The sequence below is a fragment of the Uloborus diversus genome, chromosome 5 (genome assembly GCF_026930045.1).
Source record: "Uloborus diversus isolate 005 chromosome 5, Udiv.v.3.1, whole genome shotgun sequence".
Taxonomy (NCBI): Eukaryota; Metazoa; Arthropoda; class Arachnida; order Araneae; family Uloboridae; genus Uloborus; species Uloborus diversus.
Window position 1 is genome coordinate 51687105 of NC_072735.1, and position 16762 is coordinate 51703866.

General features: G+C 31.2%; 1 protein-coding gene across 3 annotated transcripts in view; it reads right to left on the bottom strand.

Annotated features, from left to right (window-relative positions):
* The window catches only part of LOC129222164 (cell adhesion molecule Dscam2-like), a 141254-nt gene extending 125292 nt beyond the window's left edge, over positions 1-15962 (bottom strand). For all 3 annotated transcript variants that reach the window (XM_054856622.1, XM_054856621.1, XM_054856623.1), the window contains exons 1-2: positions 15843-15962; positions 1967-2037 (exon numbers count right to left, since the gene is read on the bottom strand). In XM_054856622.1, the coding sequence (XP_054712597.1) occupies positions 1967-2037; positions 15843-15939 (168 nt within the window). In that variant the 5' untranslated portion in view covers positions 15940-15962. The remainder of the gene's footprint in view (positions 1-1966; positions 2038-15842) is intronic.
* Between the last annotated feature and the right edge of the window lie 800 nt (positions 15963-16762).

A 16762-nucleotide genomic window follows, 5' to 3' on the forward strand; every position in this document is an offset into this window, starting at 1 on the left:
ATATATATATATATATATATATATATATATATATATATATAAAAGAAGTAACCCCCCCCCCCCCGAAAGTCGGGTCTAGGTACGCCACTGAGTAAATTAATATTTGTTTGCTCTTATTTTTTAAAATTCCTATCTGATAGAGCTTTGGAAGCAGTGTAAATTGTGTGCATCATTTATTCTTGACGCTCTTACAAAACGCTAACACTTTCAGGTCTGAGCTATTTCGACAGCATATCTTCCAGGGGGTTTTTTTTTGGCGCTTTGCATGTTTTTTTTTTTTTTTTAAATACTTGGAAGATGTGTATATTATTAATTTTTTAGATACTTCACGATGTTTTCTTTCACAACGAAATAACTATTTAAATTAAATAAGAAGCAGTTCAAAACGAGAAATAATCAAAGAAAGTACGTATGAAACTTTAAAAAAAAAACAGTTCCGCATAGGAAAACATCATTAATAACCATAAAAATTTACACAGACTTAATTAAAAACTTGCGTCAATCTTGAAAAAATATTTGAAAATAGGTTCAATTTTCAAATACACATTATTTAATAAAATTTGATTTTATGTGATACATTTCAAAGCTCGAACTCGAATTTTAATATATATATATATATATATATATATATATATATATATATATATTTATATATTGAAAGTAAAAGGATCGTAGATAATTTCTAAAAAAGCTATAAACGTATATAACTTGTAACCCGAGTAACGCTCGGGCATAGACCTCAAAGTGCTAAGAAGGAAATAAGTCATTAACATGACATGAGATGAAACAGGAATGGATGAGTAAAATGTTCGTTTCTTTCTGTGACACCTTTTTTATTCTATTTTTATAACAGAAATTTTCTAAATGCTCTTATTTAGCAATCACTAATTGATTATTATTCTAATTTGACCAATGCTGATGTTACTTTGATTTTTCAGGTTACCATGACAACAAGAGCGAAGTTTTTGTTAAGAGGACAAATTTCGTCGCCACGATTACAAATAATTTGTAATTCAACTTGTTCATAAAATTTAACTGTTTGAACTCTATTGTCTACCGCACCAACCCGACCGCCGCAAGCGGGACCTCTCCAACAGGGTGCCGTCCATGCCGTAGACATACGCACGTACACACACCCGTCAACACATGCAACACCTACACACAGACAATTTAAATATTTGAATTTATGGCTTCAAAAATTCAAATTTATTTCTTCTATCTTTTTTTTATAATAAGTATTTATAAAAATATATATACTTAAGTGAATAAATACCTTTGCGCTGAAAATTTAATGAATTAATTAACCAACGTTTTTAATCACAAAATTACAAATTATTGCAGACACGTGATTCGGTGTTACAAAGAAAAATCTTTTTCAATGCAAGGAAGTCTGAGCTTCTGGATGAAATGTATTCCTCGCGGATGACTTTTCATAAAGACGTTCATATTTCTTTGCATTGAAAAAGGTGTTCTTTGTAGCACCGAAACACGTGCCTGCAGTAATTTGCATTTTTTGTGCTTCAGAACGTTGGTTAATTAATTCATTTAATAATTTAATATATACTTCGTTTGAAAGTTCTCGAAATATTGAAATGAGAAATCAAAATTAATTAAAACTGAGATATTAGTTCTGCCAAGATCATACATTTTGAACGGTGAAAATTCCTTTAAGAACCTATAAAGGCCAAGCTGTAAACTTACCACCTTTCACCTTTTTTTTTTTGTATTTCCCCCCCCCCTTTTTTTTTTCTTCGTTTTTTATTTATTTGTTTGTTTTTCATTTTGAAGTGAAACATAATTTTCTTCTTTGCTAAAAGCCAAACAGTTGACGAATCTAAAAAATATGTAGGAGAAATGTGTGCCACATGAAATATATTTTGTAATTAAATGCTGCGGAACAATCAGAAATACCGAAATTCCAGTAATTTAAAAGCTTTTATATAGTAAAAAATATACATAAACTTACCATCCACGACACTTTTATTGAGGTGGAACTAGTAGCTTCTACTCTGATGTCAGAAGGGGGAGCTGCAGGAGCTAAAATATTTGCAAATATTAATGTTTCGCATCTGTGATCAACTTATGTCTTATTTTAGTTGCATGAAAAGAAAACTCAAATTAGTTACTTTTACATTGAATAAACCATTTGACAAGCTGTAACATTAAAAAAAATCGTCGTTTTTTTTAATAAATTTTCTCTATTAACATGATGTTCATGAAAAAACATTAGTAGAATGTTGAGAGCAGTAAAGAAAAAAATCAATACAGTAAAGAGAGCCAGTACAGCATTATTTTTATTTAACAAATGTTAAAAAATAAGTAAATATAAATGCAATTTAAAAACAAATACCGTATTACCCCGCATTATCCGGCATGCCGGAAAAAAACGAGGTTGACCACCTTGCTGGGAAATTCGAATTATCCGGCATGCTGGATAATTTGAGGTTTATTTTGCAACAACACGAAAGTAAATTTACCCTTTCAGTCGCATTCAGAAAGCAAACCAATGTAAGGACTGTAAGTCATTATTAATGGATTTAATTATATGCCAATAAAGTAATCATTTTAGAAGCATTCATCGCTTTCTGCGATTTGTTCTTAATTTTTTTAAATACGTCGTTTTAGGTTCCTTTTAGAGAGGTAAGTTTAAATTTTTATTTATTGAATAGCTATGGTAAATTTTTTAGCACTGGTTTAGGGGAGGTAACTTACTGCTTAAATATTTGCTTACTTATTTTAAATTATTTTTTCATAAAATTATTCGTAATTAAACAATTGTTTTCTTGTTAAAATAACAAATGACAATGTTAGTAAATATTTTTTACAAAATTAAACTTTTCATTAATATTAATAAGATATGTATAGAACTTGTATTCATTTTTAAGCTGAACATATAGTTTTTTTACTATTTTTTTTCCTGACCTTGATTTTTCCGGCATGCCGGAAAGGACCATGCAAGTGTTATTGAAAAATCTGGTGACGCCCGAATTTTGCACCATACCGGATTGCGGGGTAATACGGAAACAATGTCCAGAGCTTAATACACCACGGAATATTTCCTTTGAAAACCACGATCTTTTGACTTCGCTATAGATATTCATTTGAATTAGCAACTACTATATAAGTTATGCAATGAACATCACTAGCTCCACAATCTTGGTATAGTATTCACTTTAGATTCTGTATTACATCGCATGGAATTATCCGTAGAAGTGTTTAGACACAGGTTTTATTATTTCACGTTCAAAAAACTTGTTTGCTGATCGATAGCATACATGATTTTACCTTTTAAACTGCTTTTGAATCGAATTTCGTTCGTATCGATGGAAAGTTCATTAATGATATAACTTTTTCAAACTAAAGCTATATAAAAAAATATTGTAAGGTTGACCTGGTCAATGGTCATTGAAACTACACCTGTGCAGTTTCCGTTTCAAGAACTCATTGCATCGTTCGACACTTGGTGCATGACAGTAAGAATATTTCATGTGGTATATATTTTTTATTTTTTATTTTTAAAGTTGGAAAACGTTTGCAGTTTTACGTAAAGTTTTTAAATTGGTTGAAAAAAAAAAAAAGAAATGAATCACCAACTCAGTGAATAAATTCTCCCATCCAGAAGAAAAACAGAATTTTGAAATCGTTTCTTTTTGGAATTGTATAGGAGGAAGTTACTAGTATGAATTCTTCTAAAAAATACTTTAAAAACTTATTTAAAGGGGAAAAAGGGGGGAAACCCGAGGTGTTCGTTCATTGGACGTGTTCATTCGTTGATTGATCTACCCTACTTTTATGATGTTCTTTGAACCAACAAAAACCTAATTACTACACAAATAGTTAAATAAAGAAAAGAAAACAATTTCCAAAAAAAAAACGAAATAACTTCTTTCCCTCACTACAACATATAAAAGTGGTAAGTAAGTTTTCTAAATGCAAGTTCTGCATTCATTTAGCGATTCGTGTTGTTTAGTTTGCTTTGTTCTGAACTTCCTCAGACAAAACACAAACTTTGAATGAGAAATTTTAAAATGTGTAGTAAGTACAGAAAAAACGAGCTGATGTGTGCATCACATGACTTCTTTTTACTCCAATTTAATGCCATTTCCCCATTACTGGCAATTTTAATGTGATTCAGTAGTTTACTCCATAAATGTCACCAACAGTGACCAAAATGAAATCAGATTTTTAAAAAAAAATCGCGAAATTTGTCGCCAACTTGGCGACCAAAAGACTGGCGATGTATCGCCAAGTGTCCGCCAAATTATAACACCACTTGAGTTTACATCGAAATTAACAAAGATTTCCCCCCAAAAAGGGACAAAAGATCCCTTCAGAAACACCCGAATGCAAGCAACAGAAGTGCAGAACTAGACCCCACTAGGAGTCTACGTGCCAAATTTCAACTTTCTTGGACATACCGTTCTTGAGTTATGCGACATACATACGCACATCCGCACATACGTTCATACAGACGTCACGAGAAAACGCATTGTAATTAACTCGGGAATAGTCAAAATGGATATTTCGCGTGTCTATATGTTTTCTGGCACAGATTCCGTGTGGTCGAGTCGAAAAAAAACTCAACATTTATTAGGACTCGACCGATGCATCGGCCTGGCCGATGCATCGGCGCCGATGGTTCAACAATTTAGCCATCGGCATCGGCATCGGCGGCCGATGCTAACTTGCGGGAAACATCGGCCCAACGGCCTTAAAAAACATCGAAAGCCGATGGAATTGGCCGATGTTTTTGAAAAAAAAAAAAAAAAAAGGACCTTTGCTGTTTTACTTTTTAATACAAAGTAAATGGAGTTGTTGTTTTCATATAAAATACTTAAATTTCAGCATGAATTTCTATTTTTAGTCATCCCTAAAAGAATTTTTAATACTACATTCAGGTACCAAACAAGTTAATTATTGCGTTGTTTCTTGCAGCAGGATGTACGTATGTATTTGTCATAAGTCATAACTCAAAAATGATAATCTGTAGAAGGTTAAAGTTTCGTATGTGGGGTCTGCGGACGTTCCAGTTGTGCACTTCCTTTTTGTTTTCGATCGGGTGTTCTGAAAAGCCTGTTTACTCATTTTTTTGTGGCTATTAATTAGTTATTTCAATGCAAAACTAATATAGCGTCTCAGACTGACGATCATTTGGTGATATATTGCCGAATTGGAGACTATGGAATCAAATATCAGATGGCGAAACCGATTTTTGTGTCATTTTATTAGATTCCCGTTGAACCGACGGTAATTTTTAATTTTTCGATATTTGTAATAAGAATCACAGTAATGCTGTCTTTTCTGTATCGCTTCGGCGGAGTTACAAGTTTGGGGCCCGTCGAAATACATTTTGGGGATCACAGAAGTTGTAAAACATTTATCATTCGCATTTTTGTAACTCCTTCGGTGGCCATATGGTTATGGGGCCTCTCGCGCAATTGCAACACTTGCTATATTTTAAATCCGCCATTGCACGTCAAAACAAACTCGGGTGCAAGTTTTGAAAGTGTTTTCTGCTCAATGTGTATGATTATTTTGAACTCTATTTTTACGATTATTTTTTCAATTTCCAAGAACACTTGCGTGCCCCTCCTCCCACTCCCTCAATTTCTGAAATTAACTTCTAGTTGTACTTCTGGGTTGTTTAAAACTAACACCATTCATAAAATTGGAGATTTTTTTTTCTTTCAAACTTTATCTATTGTTTAGAAAGAATTTAGGGCATTAATGTAAGAAATTGAAGACGTTTTGAATAGTGACATAATTCGGAAATCAAAGGGTCTTTTGAATTTTTTTCGGAAGTACTGAAGTAGATTCATAGAAACTCTTCCGAGGCGTTGGTGGTAGCTGTTCTGTACTAAAAAAAAATTTGCAGAGATTGGGGCCGAAGTGTGATTTACTCCAAAATCAGAGGGTGACCTCCCCCTCCCTAACCCTACCTCGTCGTTTCAAGCATTTCTTAAATATTTAGCGATTATTTATTTTGGTCAAGAAATGTCATTTTGCGTATTTCTCATACTTGATTCACCTATATCTCGTAAATTGCCATCTTTTTTGCATCATTAATAGCGATTGATTTTTTTTCTGCTGTAAGTAACTATTTTTGTGTATTTATATAAAATCAATGACTAAGTTTTTTTTCGTTTTTTATAGAAAATTTTCAAGGATTTTCTATTATGCAATTTTTCAAATTTCAGAAAATTATTTTTAAATTGAAAAATTTAATTTGAACTTGTTTGTAAAGCTTCATAAAAGATTAAACAATCAAATTGTTCAATACTATGTGTGCAAACATCAGATCAAGTAGTATATGTATTCAGTTATTGACTTGGTGTAAATATTGAGTTTGTTTATTGCACCTGCGTTTTAAGAACCTTGCTCTTTTCATGGCTATTTTTTTTCAGCAAAATGTATGTCACTGTTATAGCTTTTATGAAAAATGCAAACTTTTCTATTCATAAATTTTAAATAAATATAAAAATATTCCTATTTTGATTTAATATTGTAATTTATCTGTTACGTGTTTTATTTAATTTGATGACTAAAAAATGTCTACGTGCAATCTTTCCACTTTAATTGCGTAATTTGTTAACGGTTTCATAGTTCTATTCTTATTTTTTTTTTTTTTTTTTTGAATGATTAAAAACCGTAATTTAATTTTTTTAAACTATGTTTAGTGTATCTAAATCCATACATTATTACGACATTACTGAAATCTTAGTTATATGCTCAATAAAAAAAAAAACAAATCAATTGGTTATTAAACAGTCTCTTTGTTTTTCTTCCTTTTTTTTTTGGCTGTTGTTCTTTCTCTATCATCATACAACAGTCAAAAAAGAGAGGCATAACTACATCGTATATAGATTGTACGTAGTACGATAGAAAATTTCGGGGACAAGCTGTATAAAACTTTACCCAGAATAGTTCACATTACCGAAGCACATCCACCTTCAAAGGGTCACCCTGAGGGACTATGTACTTCTGCCAGTGTTCATATAACTTTTGGAAACACTCCTGGAAGCCTTTTTCGCAACCTACTATGATGCAGCTTTATCTTCTCCTGACAAAAGAAAGCGGCGTCCATGCAAATGTTTTTTTGCTGGGAAAAGGTAAAAGTCATACGGAGCTAAGTCCGACGAAACGTTATGTTATTTGTTTGTCATATCAAAGTATTGACCAATCGAACCGTGCATCCTCCACATGAAAGTCGTCTTCTTCCCCACGATGAAGTTAAAGTAGCAGCGCAAGAGGCCTTACAGGAATTTGCGAAAAATGTCTTCCAGGAGTGCTTCTAAAAGCTATACGAACGTTGGCAGAAGTGCATAATCGTTCAAGGTGACTATTTTGTAGGTAGATATATGCTTCCATAATGTGAACTATTCAGGGTAAGGTTTTATACAACTTGACCTCGACTTTTTAGATCGTACTGCGTACGTATGAGTTTTCAATTTACTATTTCATAACGTTTTTGAGTGACGCAAGTTTACGCGCATGAATACATCACAAGAGAATTTGCGATAATTAACTGAGGAGGCGTTCAAAATGGATATTTGGTTATCTATATATTCTTAGGTACATATGTATGTACAGATATGCCGAAAAAACTTGTGAAGTATAAATTTGGTGATACTAAAATAAAAATTTAGGTCGAAATCTGAACTTTTTTTTTTTTGGCGATTACAATTCTTTCGTAGAAAGGAAGTAAAGTGAAATAAATCAATGATCCTTTAAATCCCTGACAATCTTATCAATTTATTTCTGTTTGATTTTTTTTTTTTTTTTGCCATCGGCCAACGGCATCGGCCATCGGCCATCGGCAATCGGCCATTTGGAGGAAAACAATCGGCCATCGGCCATCGGCCATCTTTGAACAATCGGCCAACAATCGGCATCGGCCCATCGGCCAAAAAATGCCATCGGTCGAGCCCTAACATTTATTCGGGGGTGAATAAAATGGAAATTAGGGTCGATTTTTGAGTGAAATTTTTTTCGCGAACACAATACTTCCTTTTTTGTAAAAGGAAGTAAATATATTGAAAAATAATCTTATTTTTTATTTTTGAGACAATTAATGTCTCCTTGAGAATTAATTCTAAAATAATAGTGTTCTAAAACAGATGAAGAAAGACTTGAGTGCGGATTTTATAAAATATAATGTAAGAAAACACAACGTCAAGATAATTCAGCAGCATATTAAATCATTTTCTATTGTTCTGATAATTAAAATAGGGATGCTCCCCGATGCACATGTGAGTAAATATTTTTTTTTTTTTTAGAAAATGTTATTTTTACTTAACTGTAAAAAAAATTGTAAATGAGAATAAATGTCCTTTGGAGGTGCGATTCTAAAAACATAGTTTTCTTATTCAGATGAAAGAAAATTTGAGTGCGAAATCGATAAGATTTAACATAAGAAAACATAATATTTAAGGTATTCAGCAGCAAAATTAAAAATTTTGTACTGTAAGGAATGTTAATTTTCTGTACTCCTTTTTCAGTACAGTCATTTAATAACAAAAAAAAGTACTAGTCATGGGCAGCATTTGCACATTTTGTGTATGTTGAAGCAATCTTTTTTTTTAAGTGTTATTTGGAGACTTTTACGCGCAACGTTATGCCTAAGAAGGTTGAAAACATAATCCACAGTTAGTTACAAAGAATTTAAAGCAATTAAACACATAATACAGGGTGTCCGTTTATATGTTGTAACAAAAACCATACTTATAACAAAGAATTTTGAAGCTTTTTAACACACAAAGTTGGGTTTGCCGCTGACGTGTTGAAGCGCTTCATGTACCCAAAACTGAAAAATCCGAGCCCTAAAAGTCAATGCCTACATATATCGCAGGAAAAGTAATTTGAATCTCGAAGTTACCTCTTAAAATCGCTTTTATTACATTCAAATGTAACGAGTTAGCCATCAATTCGGGTGTTCTTGAAAAGTAAGAGACTCATTATACATTCCAGGTTATCCCGTGCCTACCACTACACGTGGTTTAACTGGTGAGGTATTAGTTGAGGTAATAATTGAGGCACTGAAGACAGCTCTGTTTTTTGATCCAGACCAAGAGTTGACCAACGCCTGATCCAGTACCCCCAAAGGTATTGATTCGATTTGTGAACTTGGAGGGCTACGTGACCGCCACATATTTAAAGTGCCCCACTCTCTATTAGTGAACACGGATGATATTCGACCAGCTTGGCATCGTACTCGGGACTCTCTTGTCACGAGTGCCAGCTTTAGCGATCAGTTCACGACGATATTTTTTTTTAAAACACAGCAAATTTATGTGCAATATTTACATGTAATATGCACAAGTGCTTCAAGTTCTTGCCAAACCCATATATTCTAGTGTTAAAAATTTATTGTTGGGGCCAACCTAACCAGGCAGAATCGTAATACTGAGATTTGGATACGTGTATCAAGTTAGATTTGCCTCAATTATAGAGGTAATATTTCAAATTCTACACGAAGTTTAACGGAATAAACACCAAACTCAGCAAGGCAAGATAATAGCAAATTAAGTACAAAAAAAAAAACATGTGTTTTCAAAATGAACTATGCTATTATAATCAAATTTCAGTAAGTCACCACCATATAGATCAAACCAAGAATCTAAAATAAGGTCTATAATAATCAGTGCATTTTGAAAGGGTTGACTAGTAAAAGGGGAACTTGTAACTGTACTCTCGAATGTATAATGATGATCCAATGTGAAAACACGAGTGCTTCTAGAACTCGTGTCACCGAAAACATCATATTTCAGTTACAAATATGATGTTCTAGAACGAATTTAAGCCAATTAGTGTAGTTTAAAAGTATGTTTGAAGAGTAAAATAGTTTGAACCTTGATACTTTATCATTTTTGCTAAAGGACCTATCGGATACTTTAGTATTATGCATTTTATAATATTAGTATTTTCTCTCTTTTGTTTCAATTAATGACACATTTTTTTTTCTTTTCTTTTCTTTTTTTTTTTTTTAATTTACCGAAATTTATACGGATGCATTTTCCTGGAAGACAAGTATACTTTCATATTGCGGCAACCCAGTATTAAATAATTTAAGAACCTAAGTCATATTTTTTCACCAAGCATTCATTAGAATGCAGGTTGAAGTTTTATTACACGCATATAATATTTTGACATATTCTTTTAGAAAACTACATTTGACATTAGCCGGTAAAAATATGTTTGCTGTGAACTTTTTTTATTTTTAATCTATAGAAAGTTGTTCAGAGAGAATATAATCATCATAAAAAATTAAAAGGTATTCTTTAAGAAAAATGCCTGAAACGTAAAATAAGATATAATAACGTTTAATCTCACAAAAATTCAATTTACTGCATGCACGTGTTTAGGATTTGCAAGGAAAACCTTTTTCAGTACGAAAGAATGCTTATGGATGAAAAGACATCAGAAAAAAATCACCGATGCAAGAAAAAAAAAGCAACTTAAAAAGTAAAAATTGCAAATTCATTGAAGACTAATGAGAAAACTAAAGAGAGATAAAAAGCTAAACGAAACGCAAATAATGGTTTAAAAGCTTTCTCACAGATACAAAACCTACGCCAAAAATAATTCGATTGGCAAAAGGTTAAGCCACTAAAACTAAAACATAAAAGACTATTTCAATAACTGTGAACTGCAAGGTAAGCAAAAGGTCGAAATGAAACGAAAAACAAATGTCGGAAGATGAACAAAACACAATTTTTTGGGAAAATAAAAATTAAGATAAGTCAAAGAAAAGAAATCATGCGAACTGCAGTACATAAACAAAAACAATTTTAAAAACTAAGCAAGATGGAAAAAAAATGAATAGTAAATAAAAAATGCAAAAAAGTTGAATAAAAATAAACAAGTAAAAAAAAATATAACTATAAAAATGAAATCCTAACAACAGAAAAATGCGGAATGGCTTTAATACCATTAACAAAGTAAGAACTGTTTCTGATATAATGGACAGATTCCCAAAAATCAAGATCTGATAAACTGGAGCTTTTTAGGATAATTTAATAAGAGTTAAAATCCAAAAAGTAATTCGAATCCCAACAATCTTATTTAACTGCTGCTTTTTCACATAATTTTGGTGCCTTTCAAAGTTCTTATCGAGTTTATTGCAAATGTTAGATCGGTTGAGCATAGGAGTAAGTTCCCCTTCTTGGTTTATTTTCCAGATCATCAATTCCTGACCTTTTTATTTCTTCCCACCCCTTAATCGAAGTTACTGTAGACTTCATTACAAATGTTTCAGCATCTTTTATCACATTCCACGAATTATCGCGTAAAAGATCCGAGAATTCCAGACATTCATTCTAGTGGATACATTGCTGTACGTACAAAAAATGTAGTGCCACTTTACGGTAGAATTTTATAGATTTTCTCTTTCCAAGATGTGCCCAAAAAGAATATTTCGGTGCATTTGATGGCATTTAATCGCTTTTTAAAGTTCACGTAAAGGCAATGGATGAGGAGTCATGAATCATGTAAGCATGTTTCTTATGCATTTCGAAACGTTTGTTCGCTTGAATGCAAGTATTTGAGTTCCATTTTACGCCTTACTGTGAGAAAAATAGGTGTTTATTTATTTATTTATTTATTTATTAAAGAACTTAGCTGAATTAAATACGTTTTGCTTTATGCGGACCTAACTATAAAAGAAAATAAGAAAAAACCCGTGGATATCCATGTACGTTTGGTTGAATTTATACCTAAATTAATAGAAGTTTATGAATTTTTTGTTAGAGTGAATGAATTTAGGAAACTAGAAAGAAATGTAGTTATTTTGGATCCTCGAGCACTGCACTTGAATTTCAGATAACAGTTTAAAAAAAAAGATTTTAAACATACATTTCTTGTTAGATTTCGCAAGAATAATCACTTAGACTAAACCAATTAGCAGTTTCAATGTTCCAATTTCTTTTACAGAGTATAGGAGAGATATTGTTTTATTTATTTAGTTATGTATTTTAATCTTTTCCATAAGAACGCTGAATTTACTATTTAACCGCGACTTTTACTAGTTAAAACTAAATATCCTTTTTTCCGACTACATGAGGGAAGTTAACTACTTCAAGGTTTTTATTAATTATTACTTACTTAGTTTCTGTGTTATTTAGTCAAAAGTTATTATATTCTTATTTATGATGAGTAAAAAAAGAAAAAGAAAAGAAAATATGATTCCGTAAGAGGTCGTCTACAAATGATATCATGCTTTTAGGAGGAGATGGGTTTGTGAAATTGTGACAAGTAGAAGAGGATTGGTAACAAAAATTGTGGCATCCCGCTTTTCTATATGATTGACTAATGAAGCGTGACATGTGACAAGAAGGAAGGGAGAGTAAGGTGCAGTTTGACACTTTGTGACAAAAAGCAGGGAGGGGGTGGGGGGAGGGTCAAACATGGTGAAAAAAAAATGACATTTAAATAGAATCCCTTATTACTAAAGTGATTGAAACGGTCTCGTACATAATTTGGTAAATGTTTATCAACACTAATTTTTTGTGAGATTTTTCAGACGCATGCATGAAAAAAAGCATGCGAAAAATATGCAACAATAATTTTCAATTTTCAAAATTTACATCAATCATGTGATTTACAAACAGTATTTTATACAAACTCAAAATCCCATCAATCTTTTTATACCTATTCATGATTATGCCTTTTAAATGTAAATTGCTTAATCCAGTTTTCTAAAGTACGAATTCTGCTGAACATTAGTAGACGTTAACTTCAACAGATGCATCTTTTAAGAAAAACTTGAGACATTTTAAACTACCCGAATAAAAGTTCTAACTTTTAAATTAATATTAAACGTCATTAAATCCATTAAAAACAATTTTCACGAACTACTTCCAAATTCAGATTTCTAAAAATATTTAAGAAATAGTTATGTAATGGCTTGGTAAATAAATCAATAGTTAGAATAGAATTTTTGAAGTTGCGCGAGCATTTTCATGAATAAAATTAAAATTTCTGTTTCGATTGTTTATCCAATTATTCTTTCAGATGGCGAAACAGAAATTAAGTGACACAAGTTCTTGCCAGAAAAATAAATGGGGAAATATTGTTTTAGATGGAATGCATTATTTTAAAAGGAACTAAAGCAAATTATAATGTACAATGTTTTTGTATAGTTGTCGAATACAGTCGAAATCGACACTTAGTTTGCAGGATTATGAATTTTGAAAGATGCACATATTTCTTTATTTCGTCAAATTATTATGCAGTATCTCTCGTTTGGTTGGGTTTAAATTTTTGTTGAAATTGAAACTGATGTTAATTTTTTAAAGCAGGGGGGATATGAATTTTTAGGGCAGCAACATGTCTTATTGTCGAAAATTAGAGAACTATACAATAGACAGAATGAATCAAAAATACATCACGGCTAAAACAAATTCAACAACTACATATGGAGAATTCTAAGGGTAACTGACTGACATTTTTGAAGAAAATGATTTGCATTTTGTAATATTCAATGCAAAATATACATCGTAAAAACAATATTTTCCCTTGGAATATTGCATTTTTTAGACTGATTAAATTCTTAAAATACATTTTGGAGAATTTTAAAGAATTTGTTAAAATTACGACAACTGACTGATATACTTATATTTAAAATGTCAGTCATTTACCATGTATTTAATAAATATTTAAAAATTATCCAAGGTGTATTTCAGGCATTCAATTATGCCATTTAATTCAGCTTAGAAAATACAACACCATAGGGCAGAAGATCGTTTGCACAACATATATTTTGCATCGAATGTTACAAAGTACGTATTGTTTTGCTTAAAACATGTGAGTCAGTTACCCGTGGAATTACCCATATACCTTCAGACAAATCCGGGTTTTATATAATAAAAGCTTATTCAGTAAATTACCATCCTACAGCCAGGGTTAAGGCAGAAATACATGAAATACACCGCCAGCTCAATCAATTCCAGGCGAGGACTGCAGTTTCGTGCTTAATAGCACTCATCAGCCCGGCATAGGAGTGACTAAGCAGTGCTAATTCTGTATTAGCTACCAGTTTGTTTGGTATTCTTGTCTTCCTTAAGAGGTTTTCCCCCTCTAGCTCAATCACTCCTTTGCCGGGCTGATGAGTGCTAATAAGCACGAAACTGCAGTCCTCGGCTGGAAATGACTGAGCTGGCGGTTTATTTCATTCATAAAAGCGTATTTGGTGGAATTTATTCCATTTCAATGTTCCTATTAGTTTTATTTAATGGATAGCTCAGGGTAAAAATTGTAAATAAGTTTTAAATTTCTGCAATATTGGTTTTGCAAACGTTTGACAAGCAAATAAACTCTTTGCTTTGACCAGTTGGCGAAAATTTCTGAGCCAAGGCACACCTATAACGGAAAACGAGTACAAATTATTTTCCGTTCCCCCCTCCCCCCTTCACCTTACTCTTTCTTTACATATATTTTACTATTTTATCTAAATGCAATACAATTTGTAATATCATAACTTCGAAAGCTTCAATGTGATGAGATAATTTAAGAATTTGAGTTTAAAAACTTTTTTTTCCAATATCCTATTAAGAATTTCAATATTATAGATTTTAACTAGTTAAGTAAATGCAAGATATGTTCTCTGTCAAAAATGGCGCTGAAGAACGTTCAATTGCGAAAAAAAACTATGTTTTGAAAGAACAAGGAACGGAATGAGAAATCACCAATATTTGTACGATCCAAATCGGTCGTTTTTAGTTTTTTTTTCTTATAAAATGATAATTCCTGTAAGGTGTATAAAATAATCAGTTTTTGAAACTATGCAATATGAAAGGATTTAAAACTTGTTTTATAAACACAACATCCAGTAGAAAATATTTTTAAAGTAAAATTGTATGAATTGATTTTTTTTTAAATCTAATGCGGATGAATGAAAAACTATCAGTCAAAATAAATACTAATATTACAGAGTTTCGACGCAGAAAAACAGACATTACGTTCAGAACGAGACAGATTTATCTTTAATTTCAAATTTTGACAAAAAACATTTTTTTTTTTTTTTTTTTTTTTTGCCTAAGGAACAACACACTTGAATCCGTGATTACTACGTATACCTTTTCAGAATATGTTAAACATCCAAAACACATAGCAAAGAAATAAAAATGAAGGTTCTGTGAGTTATATGGATTTGTCTTACAATAGTGCAACGCAAGTTTTCTGTTGAGCGTTCAGTTTTGATGCAGGAGATAAACAGAAACTAAAAATATTTTCTGACGGTTAGTTCTGAACTTACTTAATGTGGAACTGTGAAATCTAAATGAATGTTTTGCAAACATTGATTTTTACTTCCAATTTGACGAGTATGTATTTTTCAATGTTTAATTTAAGTTTAAGAAGCATTTAATAGTTAAAAATTCTAATAAATATTCATTAATATAAGTATTTATTTGTAAAAATTATTACATAAACTGGTTTATATAAAGTCGTAGTTCTGCATTCCTGCATCTTCTTCCTATCATTCTTCCTGTTTATGAGAGATCAATTCGTTTTCTTATTTTAAATTATACCAAAAAATATCATGATGAACGAACAATTTACTAACACGATTATTATACTGATAAAACACTTGAATTTCATTAAAAAGGTATGAATACAATAGTCATTTTATTCAAATTCATCAAATCTGAGAAAATGATCTTTTGTAAAGTACATTATCATTTTTTTGTTTTAATTTTAAATATTTAATGTCCAAAAAATTTCAGTAAAAAAAAAATGTTTTTTTTTTTTTTTAACTTAAATCAAAGAAAAAGGGATTGAGTGGAAAATTTTACTAAAAAAAAGAACAATTAGTAATCGAACAGAAAGTTTTATATTATAACAGTTACCTTCTTCATTAGTAGTAACAGTTATTGGTTCGCTTGGCTTGCTTTGTCCTAGAGAATTTTCTGCAAGAATACGAATGTTGTAGGTTGTAACGGGCATTAGCTCTCCAATCACAGTGCTGCTTTCAGTTACGGATGCAGTAAGACTTTTTGTTTGCTCTAACCATTGTTCTAAAAATGAAAGACATATGCTTACGTCATAAAATAAGGAAAAGGATTGCAACATGGAATAAAAATGTCATAATTATTTCATGAAGTGTTATGAGATATTACATGGAATAAAGTAAAATGTAATAAAAGTTATAACCCATTTTAAAGAAGTAATTGATATAAAAAAGCACTCTAACGCAATAAAGTAAAATGCTGCCCTAAAATGGAAGAAATAATTTGAGAGACAGAATGTACTACATTAAGTTAGAATGATGGTACGAAACTTACAATAAAATACATGCACATTTTTTTTTATTTTGCTTGGTTGAAGGCTGTGAGTATTTTGGGGTTTACATTAAGTTTATTTAAATAAAAAGTGTTATTGGACTCATGTTTTACTGTTAAAGTCTTATTCGTTACTATCTGTTGCAGTCTGCGCCTTTTCATAAAAAATTAGGAAGCAACTGATTATTTTTACTGCAACTAAAATAATTTTTGCATGTAAGTTGTTAAAAGCTTGGGGAAAATAATAGGGAAATGAAAAGCACGTACACGTGTTTTAATGTCATATTTATCTTTTAATTGAAGAAGCTGTATTTTTTAAACATGAGCGTTAATTTTTCATTGGAAATCTGCACTGTGTTTGTCGTTTATCGCTGAGCAAAAAGAAGTACTCTAAGTATTTGTACCAAATTGTTGGTTTAAAAAATCAATTGATACTTTGTTTTAATTAAATGATTTTCTAGTAACTATTAAATACATGCGTATAAGTT